This window comes from Rattus rattus, chromosome 16 (assembly GCF_011064425.1).
Source record: "Rattus rattus isolate New Zealand chromosome 16, Rrattus_CSIRO_v1, whole genome shotgun sequence".
Taxonomy (NCBI): domain Eukaryota; kingdom Metazoa; phylum Chordata; class Mammalia; order Rodentia; family Muridae; genus Rattus; species Rattus rattus.
In genome coordinates this window covers 30084116-30099345 of record NC_046169.1, presented here as the reverse complement: position 1 = coordinate 30099345, position 15230 = coordinate 30084116, and the positions used below count along the sequence as shown (strand labels likewise).

Sequence of the window (15230 nt, the reverse complement as noted above, 5' to 3'; positions counted from 1 at the left end):
GGATCTCAGATGCCTCAGGGGTTGCGTTTCAGACATTTACATTACAATTCCTAACAGAATGAAGTAGCAATGAAATAATTTTATGTCACCACAGCATGAGAGACTTTTTGAAAGAGAACCGCTGATTTAGGATGTGGTCTGTTATGGCTGACATTAGCCAATGAGTAGGGTGTGGACAGCAAACTCTCCCATTAGCAGCTGCCTATCTCGATTTACTCCTGCTATTTGGAATCCGTTTGCAATTAGGCCTTTGTGGAGAAAGCCGAGGATGAGCGTACTTACCGGAGTCTCATTATTGAGAAAGATGGTTCAAATGAAGGTAAGTTTCTTTGAATTTTTTTTTTTTTTTTTTTTTTTTTTGGCATGGTTTTTGATGGATAACCAAACATTCACACTTATGTTTAATAAGCATTGTAAGTAATTGCTGTGTTACCTAAATCATGGTAGATTTCTGTAAATACAATTAATATAAGAAAGAAATCTTTGCTTTTTTTGTTTTGTTTGTTTTCTTTCTGAGACAGAGTCTCACTATGTAGCCCTGGCTGGCCTGAAATTCACTCAATACACCAACCAGGCTGCCCTCAGAGAGATCTACCAGCCTCTGCCTCCCGCTGGGGCTAAAGACTAAGGATTCCACACCCGGCACAGGGTTTTTTCTTTTTTGAGCAGAGTGAGTGCTGGTTTGTTAGGGAACAGAGAGCACTGCGGGGAATAGGAGGTATCCCTCTTCTAGGAGGAAATAACACCTTGAAGAGCTGAATCTTAGCTTTTCTCCTTCATTATGGCATTCCAGTCCTTTAAAATATGTGTTAGGTTTAGTCAGTGTGTGCGTGCATGCCTGTGAGTGTGTGTGTGTGCCTGTGCATGTGCCTGTGTGTGTGTGTGTGTGTGTGTGTGTGTGTGTGTGTTCCCAGGACCACATTCCTCCTACCCACTAGTGGGGGTCAAAGTAGTAGATGTCAAAGGACAGCTTGTGGGACTTGATTCTCTTCTCTCTTTGTACTCTGAGGGTCTCGGGTTGTCAACGTGGTAACCGGTACCTTTACCTCCTGACCCATCGCCCCAGCCCTGGTTGAGAGAGTTCAGAGCTGGTTCCCAGTATTGCTTTGGATCTCCTGTCCACCTGCCTTTTATAGAAACTGGTTTTGCTTTTACTTTACTTTACCAGGTACCTATTATATGTTGCTTCTAACGAACAACGGATTTTTTTATATTACAAACCTCCAGCTTTCACAAATTGAACAAGGTAAAGTAGTGTTTCCTTATCGATTAGTGACAGGGTTTATTAGTTTTCGAGTAAGTCTTCAAATATTCCTTTTGAGAAAATTTTAATTTAGTTGTATCCTATGATCCGGGGTATATATACTTAGACATATCCAGAGTTCACGTAATTGGATCTGGTAGGATATGAAAAATATCATTTGGTTCCAGCCTTCTAACAGTTTATAGCTTAACTGGAAAGAAAAGACAACATCAATAACTAGCTTTTTGTGATACCGAAGGGCAGGCTCAGGGTCTTGTGCATACTGGGTAAGTGCTCCACCACTGAACGCCATGTCAGCTGCTAAGTGGCTTTTTTTTTTTAAAGATTTATTCATTTATTATATATGAGTACACTGTAGCTGTCTTCAGACACACCAGAAGAGGGCATTGGATCTCTTTACAGATGGCTGAGCCACCATATGATTTCTGGGAATTGAACTCAGGACCTCTGGAAGAGTAGTCGGGTGCTCTTAACCGCCGAGCCATCTCTCCAGCCCGCTAAGTGACTTTTTGAAGGAGTGACTGAACAGTCATGGAAATGACTAACCTAATATCACAACGTGACCTGGTGAGATGGCTCAGTAGGTAAGAGCACTTTGTTTGAAAGCATGAGGACATGAGTTCAAATCCCCAGTACCTGTATAAAAAGCTGTCCGAGCTATGCATCTGCCTGTAACTCTAACTGGGGGTGCAGAGTAGATGCAGGTGAACCCTCAGTGTGTGCTCGCCAGCCAGCACAGCTGCACCGGTGCGCTCCTGGTGCAGGGAGCCATTCTGTCTAAAGGCAAAGCAGAGACCAGTAGAGGTGGATAATCCTGTTCCGTCCTCCGTACGTGCAATCAACAGTGCACGTGCCCTACACTACTATGCACCCATCACACACAGCAAACACAGTGTGGAGTAGCCATCGGTAGTCACCCGTGGTGTGGACCGTAAGTCTGCCTGAGTCAGGTAAAACTGAGGCGTGCGTCTCCACAAGCCTTACTGACGTCTATTGCTTGCTAGGTGCATGTTAGGGCCTGTGTTCATGATTGTGTTTTAAGTTACATTATTTTTGAGTGGGTATGGCTCATGTTTTTAATCCCAATTCTGAGAGGCAAGAGTACCTCGGTGAGTTCAAAGCCAGTCTGCTCTACATAGTTCCAGGACAGCCAGGGCTACATAGAGATCTCATCTCAAACAAACAAAAACATTTAAGATACACTATATTTTATGGCTAAGACAGGATCTAGACAGATAGGAGAGATATATCTGGCTCAGATGGGAACTGGTAAATACTTTACATTTGAGCCTCAGGCTTGAGTAGATGTGGTGGTGGGGTGGTGTAGAGGCCCTTGACCGGGCTCTGTGCAGTTAGCTGACGCCTGATGTACCATAAACTCCTGGGGAATATTCTCCATTAGAAAGAGTAACTTGCGGATCCTGGCTTGTGTCCTTTGGCTAGGGTGTATTAATTTCACTCTAACTCAAAGGGAGACAAGTCTTGTTTTTAGTCTCTATAAACTGTAGATTGATACTATGTTTAGATGGCTTTTTTTTTTCCTTTAATGAAGCAATTGAGAACACAGACTTGGATTCAGCCAAGAAGGTAAGCAAAGAAAATCATATTGCCTTTTAAAACGCTTACTTACTGTGAGTGTAGAGGCTGTTTCTGTGATGAATGTTGTGCTGGGTGATAGGATAGGATCTGCTATAATGTAACACCTAAGGAACTCTTCTGTTCAAAACATAGATGAGTGATTTAAATGGCTTCATATGGTTTTCCGTGTGTGTGTGTGTGTGTGTGTGTGTGTGTGTGTGTGTGCGTGTGTGTTACTCTAATTTTTTTTTTATTTTGCAGTTGCAAGGACAATTCAAATGTAGTTTTATTTCTACTGAAAGTTACCACAGTTCTGGTTGCCTCAATCTCCTGGCATCTCAATCTGGAAAATTTGCAAATGAAACTTCTGTGATAATTGGGGTAATTCTTTCTATAACTTTTGTTCTTGTCTGAAACATTTCTTCTTAGTTAAAGTACAATTAGTTTGTAACGTGACAGGAATAGAAATAGGGGCTAGAGGCTCGATGGTTAAGAGTCCTTGCTTCCCTTGAGGAAGACCAGAGATTGGTCCCCAGCATCTAAGTTGTGCTGGTCACAAATGCCTGTTGCTCAGCTCCAGAAGATCTGCTGCCCCCTTGTGGCCCCTGGGTGCCCGCACACACATGCAACATACACACTCACATAAATCATAAAAATGGAAAATAAAACATTTAAAAAGAAACAAGCCAGGCATGGTGGCACACTGCTCTAATCTCATACCCTGTCTCAAAAAAAAAAAAAAATGGATGGGGGGATTACAAAATCAGGATTATAAAATTAACTAAGTAACCCTCTCTGTGTTAGATCATCAGTGTTGATTTTCATCAGTCTGTCTCCAAAATTTTCTTCTTTTCTTTTGTGTCTTGAGTCAGGGTCTGACTGTGTAGCCCTGGCTGTCCTTGAACTCAGAGATCCCCCTGCCTCTGCCTCTCTCATGCTAGGATCAATGGTGTGTGCCACGGTACCAGCAGTTTCATTTGATCAGGCAGAGTTTTGTTCCTTCGCCCAGCCACGTTTCAGCATCTCTTTCAACTTAGAAGCTATAGAAAAAGAAACCAAAAGAGGCTCCATGTTGAGAGCGGCACCCGTGGCCATGCCTCTAAACGCTAATCGAGAATCATTAGCTCTCTTATGCCCCTGTTCAATCATTGCCGTTATGCAGTGAGAGTGGTCATCAAAGGCCTACTGGGACATCCTCCTGCCTCTGCCCTCTCTGCACTGGGATGAGTGACCCACACCACCAGGCATAGCTTTTGTCTCTTTGTTTCTTTTCCTTTTTTAGTAAGCAAAAGGCTATGCTTATAATGTCGGGAGAGTTTCTTTCTCTTTAGGGTAAGATGTTTAGGGTGTGTACTCAAACGTTCAAGAGATAGCAACAAAGTATGAGTACCTCATCGTCCTTCCCAGACTCGTCTTTGTTTGTTTGTTTGTTTGTGTATGTGCGGCTGCAGAAGCCCTGACAGGCTGTCAGATCCCTTGGAGTTGAGATACAGGCAGTTATGGAACACACTGGTAGTGGATGGTCCTCTGGCACAACAGCAAGCTCTCGTAACCGCCGAACCATCTCGTTAGTCCTCCAGTCAGTTCTGAGGCTGAGAGAAACGGATGGCTCCAGGTGTAAGGCCCGTGCCTGCAAACCTAGCCTCAGACTTGTCCCGATAGGAGGCTCACACAAGACGATCTTAGTGAGGCCAGCCTGGAAAACAGCAGCACAGCGCCTGAGAACGGAATAGAAGTGGCCGGGGATGTAGCTTAGGGGTAGAATGCTCACTGAGCTTCACAAAGCCCTGGGGGCTCATTCTCCAGTATCCTTTCGTGTGAACACGTACACACATGTGCCTGAACTCAGTGTATACAGTTTAGGTGCATCTGCTTCGCGCGATTCCTGGAAGGTTTGAGTTTAAGTTACCGACTGATGCACTGTTTCGTGTTTCCAGGGAACTGGTAGCTGTGCGTTCTCAAAATGGGAACCAGATTCTACCAAGAAAGACATGTCTCTTAAGAACTTTGTGGACACGGACATTATTAGAGGTAACGATAAACCACAGACACTCCTTTCTGTTGCTGCTCTGCAGTGTCCTGGGCTGGGCTCAGATTTGCTGTGTAGTGAGGCTGACCTTGAACTTCTGATCCTCCAGCACCTGTGGAGTGGTAGTATAGGCTGGCGCCACCGTAGATAAAGTGCGTGCTGTGTAGGATTGGAGGGTATGTTGTCTGAGTGTGAGTGGAGGTCAGAGGATTGATCTCAGCTAGTCAGACTTGGTGGCAGTAGCCATTTCCACCGAACCGTCTTGCAGGTGCTCTGGCCCATTTCTTGTTCTTTTTTTTTTTGGTTCTTTTTTTCGGAGCTGGGGACTGAACCCAGGGCCTTGCGCTTCCTAGGCAAGCGCTCTACCACTGAGCTAAATCCCCAACCCCTCTCTTTCTTTTTTAAGTTACATTTGTTTAGTTTGTACATTACCTGCATAAATTTGGCTACCTTAATGTATGTGCATGTGGCAATCAGAGGCCCCCTGGGAAGTATTCTCCTTCCCTCATGTTGCTCCTGAGGACTGGGCTCAGGTTCTCAGACATGGCGAGCGCTTTTATTCGCTTTTATTCCTGCCCTGTTTTTGTTTTTGTTTTTGTTGTTTTTGTTGGTTTTTGAAATAGGTCTTACTATAGTCTAGACTGATTGATTATAGGAGCCCAACTTGCCTGAAATCTGAGCGTTTCTCCTGTTTGACTTTGCATAATGCTGGGAGTGCAGGTACAAGCCGCTTTTCCAAGCACAGGTCATTTTGTTATCTCACTGAAGCAAGCCAGATTCATTCGGGGACTTCTGTCCGTACTCGTGAGTGTCCAGTCATTACCTTTGCAGAGACTTTGTGTTTTATTGGTCACCTTGAAACAAGAGCAGCGGTGACAAAAGTCACAAGTGAGGCAGGAGTAGCTGAAAATGGGGACATCATTAAATGTAGTTCTGACATGATTTATAGTTGAACCAGGGTCCTACGTGAGAGTGAAATAAAACCCTTAGACATCTCCCTTTCTCTTTCAGGTGCAAAGTCATTTCAGCTGATCGACAACCTGCTTTTTGTGCTTGATACTGATGTACGTTTCTGATACTTTAGTGGCTTCATTTACTACGACCATTGTTTTGTTCTTTTGAGCCTTGGTGCTACGGAATCAGCTCCCAGCCTACCACTGAGCCAGTCTTCCACCGATAACACATTCATTAATAAAAGCAGTAGACAGGGACGTCAGCTGGGGCGGATGACGATCTGAGTGCCGGGCTTCATCTCAGTGTGCACCAGGACATGTAGCCTGACGTTTAACTTTGAAGTCATAGCTGTCTAAGTGAGTGTCTTTCCCGTAGAATGTGCTGAGCTTGTGGGATGCTTATACTCTCACTCCGGTGTGGAACTGGCCTTCTCTTCCCATAGAGCAGTTTCTCGTCACCACAGAAGCGGACTCCCCCTCTTCAGTTACCTGGTAGGTTGGGGGTCTGGTTAGTAGGGATTTCCGTAACACCAAGGTCTGTCTGGCTTCCTTCAGACATTCACTACATCTTCTGTTTGAAATCCCATCTGAGTCGGTCTGGCAGAGGAAGGACTGATCCATTCTTTGCCAGTTTCTATTTGGTACAAATAGAGAACATAATGTGAGCATCCGCGTGTTTATGGTAGAGACAGACTCTGGCATGTGTAGCTGTGAAACAGAGTCCACGGTCTTCTCTGAATGCACTTTGACCTTTCTGTGAGAATATCACTTTATGTAAGTTTATCCTTAGGGACATACGTAGCCTTTTAACTTGAGTTTCTCTTCATTTTTAGGCAAGGGATTACAAACCTCAAATTAGTCACGCTGACAGCTACCACGAAGGAGAAGGTACCGGGGATTTCAGTCCCGTTCACTGGTCGGTTATTGCTCCCGGCCTGCTACAGTGTAGTTCCCACAGACCCCGACAAACGAGGGTTAATACGAGAGCCCAGTTTTCACAGAACAGATGGAAATCGTGGCTCTTCATTTCAAACAGAAGGTTTTTAGGAACCAAAAATGAGCCAGGCGGTGGTGGCACCCGGGAGGCAGAGGCAGGTGGATCTCTGGGAGTTTTAAGTCATCATCCTGGGTTACAGAGCTACACAGAGAAACCCTGTCTCTGGAAAAAAAAATTTTAAGAACTTATTTGAGCTAGGTGTGGTATCTCATGAGTAGTTCTAACATTCAGGAGGCTGAGACAGCAAGGTCATGAGTTCAAGGCTCTCCCGGGTTGTATAGCAAGTCCCTATGTCAGAAAGGCAAGGGCTGGGGATGAAAGAGTAGCTACTTAGTGTGTGCAAGGCACTGAACGTAGCCTCCAGTGCTGAGAAAAGAAGGAAGGGAAAGGGCAGAGAAAGGGAAAAAGGAAAGCAAATAGAAAGAAAGTGTGGGGACAGAAACCGCAGCGTTCACTGGGTTGGTTGTGGTGAAGGTGCCGCACTCCAGGAGTGGGGGAGGCGGGTCTGTGCGCGTTTTCATTCAACAGGGTAGGTGGGCAAGAGTTTTCTTTGTTTTCTGTCTTTAAAGGACACGATTTTCCATGTAGCTTTATATAATGACAGTGGCAGGCCTCCTTACGTAGTAAGAGAATGTTGTGGTTTGTCACGTCTGGCTTTGTACAAGATTTTTAATAGACGTCTTGACGTGAAAGTGCTGACTTGTGCTAATAGGCTTATATTTTTCATTTCCCGTAGATGAGAAACCTCATCATTTATTCGTTACCCACGATGGAAATACTGTATTCTTTAGAAGTGTCTAGTGTTTCTTCTTTAGTTCAAACAGGAATTAGCACGGTATGTCTTTGCACATTTTTAACTACTTTGCTATATTATTTTTTATTAATTTTTACGAGTAAGAAAAGCATATGTGGAACTTAGTGCAATACTTGGCTTGATCTCTGGCTTATACCTGTGTTCATTGCCAACACAGACTGGAGAGACCCAGCCTAGTCTTCACACAAAGTAAGATAATCCTTCATCTGCTATTCAGTTGTTTTATTTTTACAAACTGTCTTGTTTTGAATTTTGCGTGTGTCTGTGGGTGAGCATGTGAGTGAGAAGTGTCAGATCCTCTGAAGCTGGAGTTACAGACAGTTGTGAGCCCTTGCGGAGGCTGGGGGATTCCAGCTCAGGTCCTCTGCAGGAGCAGCACGCGCTCTCCACCTCTGAGCTGTCCAGCCCTGCCTCAGCTTCTTGGCTCTCTTTTTGTCCCTATGGGACTATCGTTGACAGTGACATGCTGTGCACAGACATTCGTGCAGGCTGTATACCCATGCACATAAAAACATAATTTTAAAAGAATATATATGCCTTTATTTATATGTTCATATAAAGAACACATGTTCTTATATATTCATGTAAAACACTGTTGAGGCCTGGAGACATTGCTAAGCGTGCCTGCTGCTCTTGCAGAGGACTTGAATTTGGTTTCCAGCCCTCAAAGGGTGCCTCCTAACCCCTGTGTCTCCAGGGCCAGAGAATCTGACGCCATCTTCTGTCCAGACCCGTGCATTTACATGGTGCACAGACATACATTCAAACAGACACATACAATAAAATAAAGTGTAAATAAGGAATTTTTTTAAGAAGAAAAAGAAGAAGGCCATTTTTAGCCTTCCTACCAAGATGACTAAGCGGGTGGTGTTGTTCATCGCCACATCCGATAACCCAAGTTTGGGGCCCCTCCAGGTCTCCCCCGTGGTCAGATCCTCCTCTGATCATTAGCAAGTTCTTTATATGGCGTGACTTCTAAACCAGGGGGAAATCTTTTCCCTTAATGTTTGCATTTTCTCCTAGTGATTTTAAGAATCAATGGATGGATAATTTTTGCCAGAACTGTTTGTGTTTTCTAATAATCATAAAGTACTTGGTGGCGTTTACATTTGCGTTTTAATCATGGTCTCGTTCTGATTGTAGGACACCATATACCTTCTGGAAGGAGTTCACAAAAATGATCCTGAGTAGGTCATGCTTTGTTTTCTCAAATAATTCATACATAGCGGCTCAACTAGAGTTTGCTCATGAGTACCGCGTGGCCGAGCTACTCACGGTGTAATTTTTGTTTTCAGCCTACGTGAAGACTCTGTGTCTAACTTAGAACTTAGGTACCTCACAGAGGTGTTACCAGAAAACAGGTAACTTCTCTTATTTTAAAAAAGCATCATTTGCCCTTTAATGAGAAAGGTAAAGTCCCTGATGAGCGTCTTCTCCAACTCTTCAGACTGAGCCGGCTACTTCACAAGCACAGATTTGCCGAAGCCGAGAGCTTTGCCATTCAGTTCGGACTGGACGTTGAGGTAAGCATTCATCTGTTCCTTTGTTCTCAGGCAGTCACTCTTGGTGCACTGGAGGCTGGAGATGCAGAAGGGTGACACGTGGTCACCAAGTGATCTAGTGTGCCGCCAGGACGCGGCCACCACATTCTTACCTGAATTAGTTAGAACAAGAGCTCGAGGGGCCAGGGAGATGGCTCAGCACTTTAGAGAACTTGTTCTTGCAGAGGGCCAGGGTTCAAGTCCCAATACCCACATGGTGGCTAACAATCATATGTAACTTCAATTCTAGGGAATCTGAGTAGGCCCAGTTTGCGGGGTGCTGGTGCACAAGCCTTTAATGTCAGCACTGGGAGAGGCATAGGCGGGTCTTTGTGAGTTTCAGTCCAGCCTGGTCTGTGTAGCAAGACAGAGGGAGAGAGATCACTGAAGAGAGATTGTATCAAAACAAAAAATAGTGAAAATAATATAGCTATGCTTGTAGCGATTTGCAATATACACAAACATCACGTGACTTAATAGGTCTCTAAACTCCTTCCTCCTGTGTTTACCAGAGCCTCCTCCCTCTGATAAACTCCCTCCTGTGCTGCCTCCAAGCCCTCCACTCTAAGCTGGGTCTCTGCTTTGTTTCTGTGCGTTCCGTTGGTTTGGGCTGTGCATCTATGAGATCATGCATCTTCTTTCTGGGCCTGGCTTGTGTCACTCAGCATGGCATCCTACAGGTTGGCCCATGTTGTTAGTGACAAAGTGGCTTCTTTTCTGAGGCTCTAGTCTTCGGCTGTATATAGGCCATATTTTACTGATTTGCTTATCCATCAGTGGGCAATTGATTAGATTCATGTCTTAGCTTAAATTCTTTGAACATTTCCTGACATGTTAAGGTTTCAATAAAAATGGTTTGTTTTTTTTTTTTTAGAATAGAGTTTATTCAGGGCATGGGGAGAGGAGTTAAGAGAAAAAGGCAGAAAAAGGCAAAGAGAGAGAGAAGAGTAGGGAAAAAGAAGAGTAGAGGCCAGCCATGAGCACGTGGAGAGAGGAGGAGATGGATGGGGAGAGAATGGAGGTAGGAAGGCAAGAGCAAGAGAGGAGCAAAAATGTTTTTCATAATTCCTAATAATCTGGGTTTATTGTCTAGATGGGTTTTTTTGTTCCCTTCCTTCCCTCCTTCCTTTCTTTTTAAGCCAAGGTCTTACTATCCAGACTATGGCTGGCCTAGCGTTCCCTCTATTGACCAGTCTGGTGGTGAATTTGCAGAGATCCCTTGCCTCTGGCTCCCAAGCGCTGAGACTAAAGGCGTGCGCCACTGTGACCAGTGAGAACTGCCTTGCTTGAGCTTCATTCCTGATTACAGGGGAGAAACACCATTCCTCAGTCCTTTGTTCTCCCTAGCTGGCTGGGAACAGTGTCGTGCTGAGACACTACGTATGCTCCAAGGCACTGACTGTGGCAAGTTTGTGTTGCAGCTTGTTTATAAGGTCAAATCAAATGATATATTGGAGAAGCTGGCTTTGATCTCAGACAAGAGCGAGCAGTCCGAATGGCAGCAACTTGTAGATGAAGCCAAAGAAAACCTATGCAAAATCCAGGTGTGTCCTCCCAGTGAAAGTCTGCAGTTTGGGGGGTTGCTGTCAATATTATTAACTTACCTTCATCTGACGTATTTTAAACAGGACGATGACTTCGTGGTGAATTTCTGCCTCAAGACCCAATGGGTCACCTATGAAACCACCCAGGAAATGCTCAGTTATGCCAAAACCAGGGTAAGTTATTTTCCTTGAGGAAAAATTTGCTTTAGTCACTCATGATGATTCTATCAGCTAAAATGTATTTTCTTTTCTTTTCTTTTTTTTCCGGAGCTGAGGACTGAACCCAGGGCCTTGTCCTTGCTAGGCAAATGCTCTACCACTGAGCTAAATCCTAACCCCTAAAACGTATTTTTCTTGTCCTTTAGTTTTTGTGTTTCTTCTTTAAAAAAATTTTTAAGCAGCCTTTTTCCTTCCAGCTTTGAGCTGGAAGACATAAGACACACTGTAGCCATCTCAAGCTCAAGGCTCTCAAATCAGGATGTTTCTATCTATCTATCTGTCTGTCTGTCTGACTGAATGTCTGTCTGTCTATCTATCTATCTATCTATCTATCTATCTATCTATCTATCTATCTATCTATCTATCTATCTTATTTAGGTTTTCTGAGAAAGGTTTCTCTGTGTAGCCCTGGCTGTCCTGGAACTCACTCTGCAGACCAGGCTGGCCTCAAGCACATAACTAAAGGTGTGCGTGCGCCGCCACCACCACCACCATGTGACTTGGGCAGTTTTTATATGTACCGTTTTTATACAATGTCTATTTAAGGTACATTTTTATTTTGTTTATTTTTTTTTTTTTTTTTTTTTTTTTTTTTTTTCTTTTTTTTGAGACCCAGGGCCTGGATCTCATTTTGTTTAGTTTTGAGACTGGATCTCATTTTCTAGTTCTGGCTAGCCTGGAACTCCTTATGTAGATCGGGCTGACCTTGAACTCACAAAGATCTGACTGCTTCGGCATCTCAGTATCGGGAAGTCAGGATAATGGCTATTATATTATTTTTAGTTATGTGTATGTCTGTGTGCAAGCGAATGCAGGTTCCCTCTGAAGGAAGAAAAGGGTATAAGAGTCCCCTGGTGCTGAACTGAGTTGTGGGGTACTCAGAAAGAGCCATAATGATCTTAACTTCTGAACCCCCCATCATCTCTTTATTGTTTAATAGCATTGCATATAACAACTTCCTCTTATTTGGGCTTAAATACAGCTTCCTTTCAAAGGTAACGTTTTCTGTCAAGTCAAAGTCCACGCTCCTTATGAAGTCTGACAGTGGGGTCTCCTTGTGGTCCCTTTCCTTTCTCTCTTTTGCACCTATATACAGTGTACTTTGACTCTATCTGTTCCCAGCATGCCCCTGTCCTAACATGTCCTTTTTTGTTCTCACTGTCCATGCATGCTCAGCTCATGAAGAAAGAAGACAGAACTCTACCTGTCTGCTCTGATGACTTCTTGGAGGTACTGACATTTTATCCGTAGCTGACTGAGCATGGAGGTGTTGATGATTTTCTTTTCAAGGCAGATTGATATTAAGTGACTGCTTCATACGTCAGCTTCCTTATCACCAACATGGGATCCTTGTGGTTGTTCTGGAGTCAAAGCAACCAATCCCTGCAAAACATTTCTGTCTAGTGTGGGGTAGCTGGTAAACAATAAATGGCCGCCAGTGATGGATACGGACATGCTTACAGGAATGTGTGCATTTAAGTTCCCAAAATAGGGCAGGCAAGGTGGCTCAGGGGGAGCCGGGGGCTTGTGCCAAGCTTGAAGACCCAAGTTCAGACCTTGAGATCCTCATGCTAGGACAGAACCAACTAACTCCTGCAGATTGTCCTGTGCTCTCTGTGTGTTTGTTGTGGTCCGCATAAGCACCTCCCCCTCTACACATGACATAATCCAGCTAAGTTTTGCCTTAAATGTAAATGATTACGTAAGAAAACCACTCCTCACATGCATCTGTCTTTGTAATAAAATATGGCTAGAAATGTCTTCACTATTTTGCGTGGGATATGTTTGTTAAGCAATGAACTTGTATGGATGGGAATTGAGCCAAATTATGAGTTAAAATGAGAATGTATGTAAGGCTTCTGGCCCTTGGTTTTATCATTTTAAACTTTTTAAATCAGTGTGTGTGTGTGTGTGTGTGTGTGTGTGTGTGTGTGTGTGTATGTATGGATACAAGCACCGTGGTGTGCATGTGGAGAGGTCAGAGGACAATGATTTAGAAGCAGTTCTTTCTTATCTTTAAGTGGATTCCAGGGATTGAACATCAGGCCTGAATGGCAAGTGCTTTTCCCTGATGAGTTTTCTTAACCAGCCCACATCCATTATCAAAATTATCAAATTATTTTTTTCTTCAGGTGCTAAAAGCTCATGCGAAGTTAACTACATTTTATGGAGCATTTGGACCAGAGAAATTCAGGTGTGTGCATCCTATTTTTAATTTTAGGTTAAGAATGAAATATGATTTTGGGATGTCATGAGGAAGATAGTAGTCCTTTGAGTGAATCTGTATGCAAAGGGAGGCAGAGGGAGCCTGCGTTCAAATGATAGATGAGCTCGATCTTTCCAGCAAGAGCTGGCTTACGAACCTTGCCATTTCTCATTTTGCTCTCGGACAGTGCCTGTGTTTTCTTTTTTTTTTTTTCTTTTTTTCGGAGCTTGGGACCGAACCCAGGGCCTTGCGCTTGCTAGGCAAGCGCTCTACCACTGAGCTAAATCCCCAACCCCTTTATCTAATTTTATCTAAGTTGTTGTTTTGTTTTTAATTTTATATGTATGAGTACAATGTGGCTGTCTTCAGACACACCAGAAGAGGGCATCGGATCCCATTACAGATGGTTGTGAGCCACCATGTGGTTGCTGGGAATTGAACTCAGGACCTCTGGAAGAGCAGTCAGTGCTCTTAACCACTGAGCCATGTCTCCAGCCCTGCTAAGTATATTTTAATAATTACTTTTGTTATTCAGGTTTCGTTATATTGGAATTTTTGTTTGTTTTACATAAGAAATGTAATGTAGGGTTTTTCATTTTTCTTTTCATTTTTAAAGATTTATTTATTTTGTGTACAACATTCTGTCTACATGTATGCCTGCAGGCCAGAAGATTATTATAAATGTTATTACAGATGGTTGTGAGCCACCATGTGGATGCTGGGAATTGAACTCAGGACCTCTGGAAGAACAGCCAGTGCTCTTAACCTCTAGGCCATCTCTCCAGCCCCTCAATTTTTCTTTTTCCTTTTTTTTTTATTTTTAAGACAGGGTTTCATATAGTCTAGGCTGGCATGAAACTTGCCCTGTAGCATGTATATCTGTGTGAGGGTGTCAGATCCCCTAGAATTGGAGTTACTGACAGTTCTGAGCTGTTATGTGGATGCTAGGAATTGAACCCGGGTCTTTTGGAAGAACAAGCAGCACTCGTTACCGCTGAGCCATCCCGGCAGATTGTTCTTTATGCTGTGACTTTCTGATCTGGTTCCCACATGGAGAGTTACTGCTGTCACTAAACAGGCGTTCTCTCAGTTTCAGAAAGGAGACTTACTCACAGTATGGGATTTCTCAGTCTGTTTTGTGTTTTACTTTATCTTTAAAAAAAAGATACTCGTTCTTGTAGAGGACTAGCATTCAGTTTCCAGCACCCATGTAGTGGCTTTTAATAATTCATAACCTCAGTTCGAGGAAACCATACTCCTTCCTCTGACCTCTGAGGGGGTGCCCAGCCTGCACATGAGTGGTATATGTAAATATATGCAGGCAAAGCACCCATTCACATGAAATAAAATTAAAATTTATAAAGGGAAAAAAGTTAGGTTCCACAAGATGCTCAAGGTGCTTGCCACCAAGTGTGGCCACCAAGTGTGGCCACCAAGTGCAACCACCAAGTGCAACCTCCTGTGTTCGATCCCTTAGACCACATGGTGGGAAGAGAACTGGTTCCTGCAAGTTGCCCTTTGAACGTGTTTGCCATGTATTTCTTATCCTCTTAACTCGTTTCTTCTTCCCTCTGGTTTCTCAGTGGTAGCGCTTGGGTTGAATTCCTGAATAATGAAGATTACCTCAAGGATATTTTTGTTCAGCTAAGTGAGGGAAACTTCGATTGTGTTCAGTATCTTTGGCTTAGACATCGGGTAATATATTGTACATTTTAATTTTTCTTTCTTTCTTCCTTCCTTTCTTCCTTCCTTCCTTCCTTTCTTTCTTCTTTAAAGATATATTTATATGAATGCTGTGTCTTCGTGTACACTTAAATGCTAGTAGAGGGCGTCAGGTCCCATTACAGATGGTTGTGAGCCACTATGTGGTTGCTGGGAATTGAACTCAGGACCTCTGGAAGAGCAGCCAGTGCTCACAACCATCGAGCCATCTCTGCAGCTCTGTTTTAATTTCCTGGTTGCTTTCTAACTTCTGAAGTGGGTGTCCGAGTATTGGAAACCACCCGGCTGTCAAGTGTGACTGGATGGCAGTGTGTCTAGAGTGCTAGGATGTGACCTGTCCCAGGGGAGATGGTCCCAGATGAC

At 43.7% G+C, this 15230-nt stretch overlaps 1 protein-coding gene across 1 annotated transcript in view; it reads left to right on the top strand.

Moving 5' to 3' along the window:
* Kntc1 (kinetochore associated 1) overlaps positions 1-15230 on the top strand; it is a 73063-nt gene that overhangs the window by 6103 nt on the left and 51730 nt on the right. The window contains exons 5-21 of the mRNA XM_032886927.1: positions 247-319; positions 1169-1246; positions 2817-2851; positions 3104-3223; positions 4780-4873; positions 5883-5935; positions 6201-6316; positions 6658-6712; positions 7558-7656; positions 8779-8822; positions 8931-8996; positions 9083-9158; positions 10598-10720; positions 10805-10894; positions 12116-12169; positions 13072-13133; positions 14729-14840. Of these exons, the coding sequence (XP_032742818.1) occupies positions 247-319; positions 1169-1246; positions 2817-2851; positions 3104-3223; positions 4780-4873; positions 5883-5935; positions 6201-6316; positions 6658-6712; positions 7558-7656; positions 8779-8822; positions 8931-8996; positions 9083-9158; positions 10598-10720; positions 10805-10894; positions 12116-12169; positions 13072-13133; positions 14729-14840 (1350 nt within the window). The remainder of the gene's footprint in view (positions 1-246; positions 320-1168; positions 1247-2816; positions 2852-3103; positions 3224-4779; positions 4874-5882; positions 5936-6200; positions 6317-6657; positions 6713-7557; positions 7657-8778; positions 8823-8930; positions 8997-9082; positions 9159-10597; positions 10721-10804; positions 10895-12115; positions 12170-13071; positions 13134-14728; positions 14841-15230) is intronic.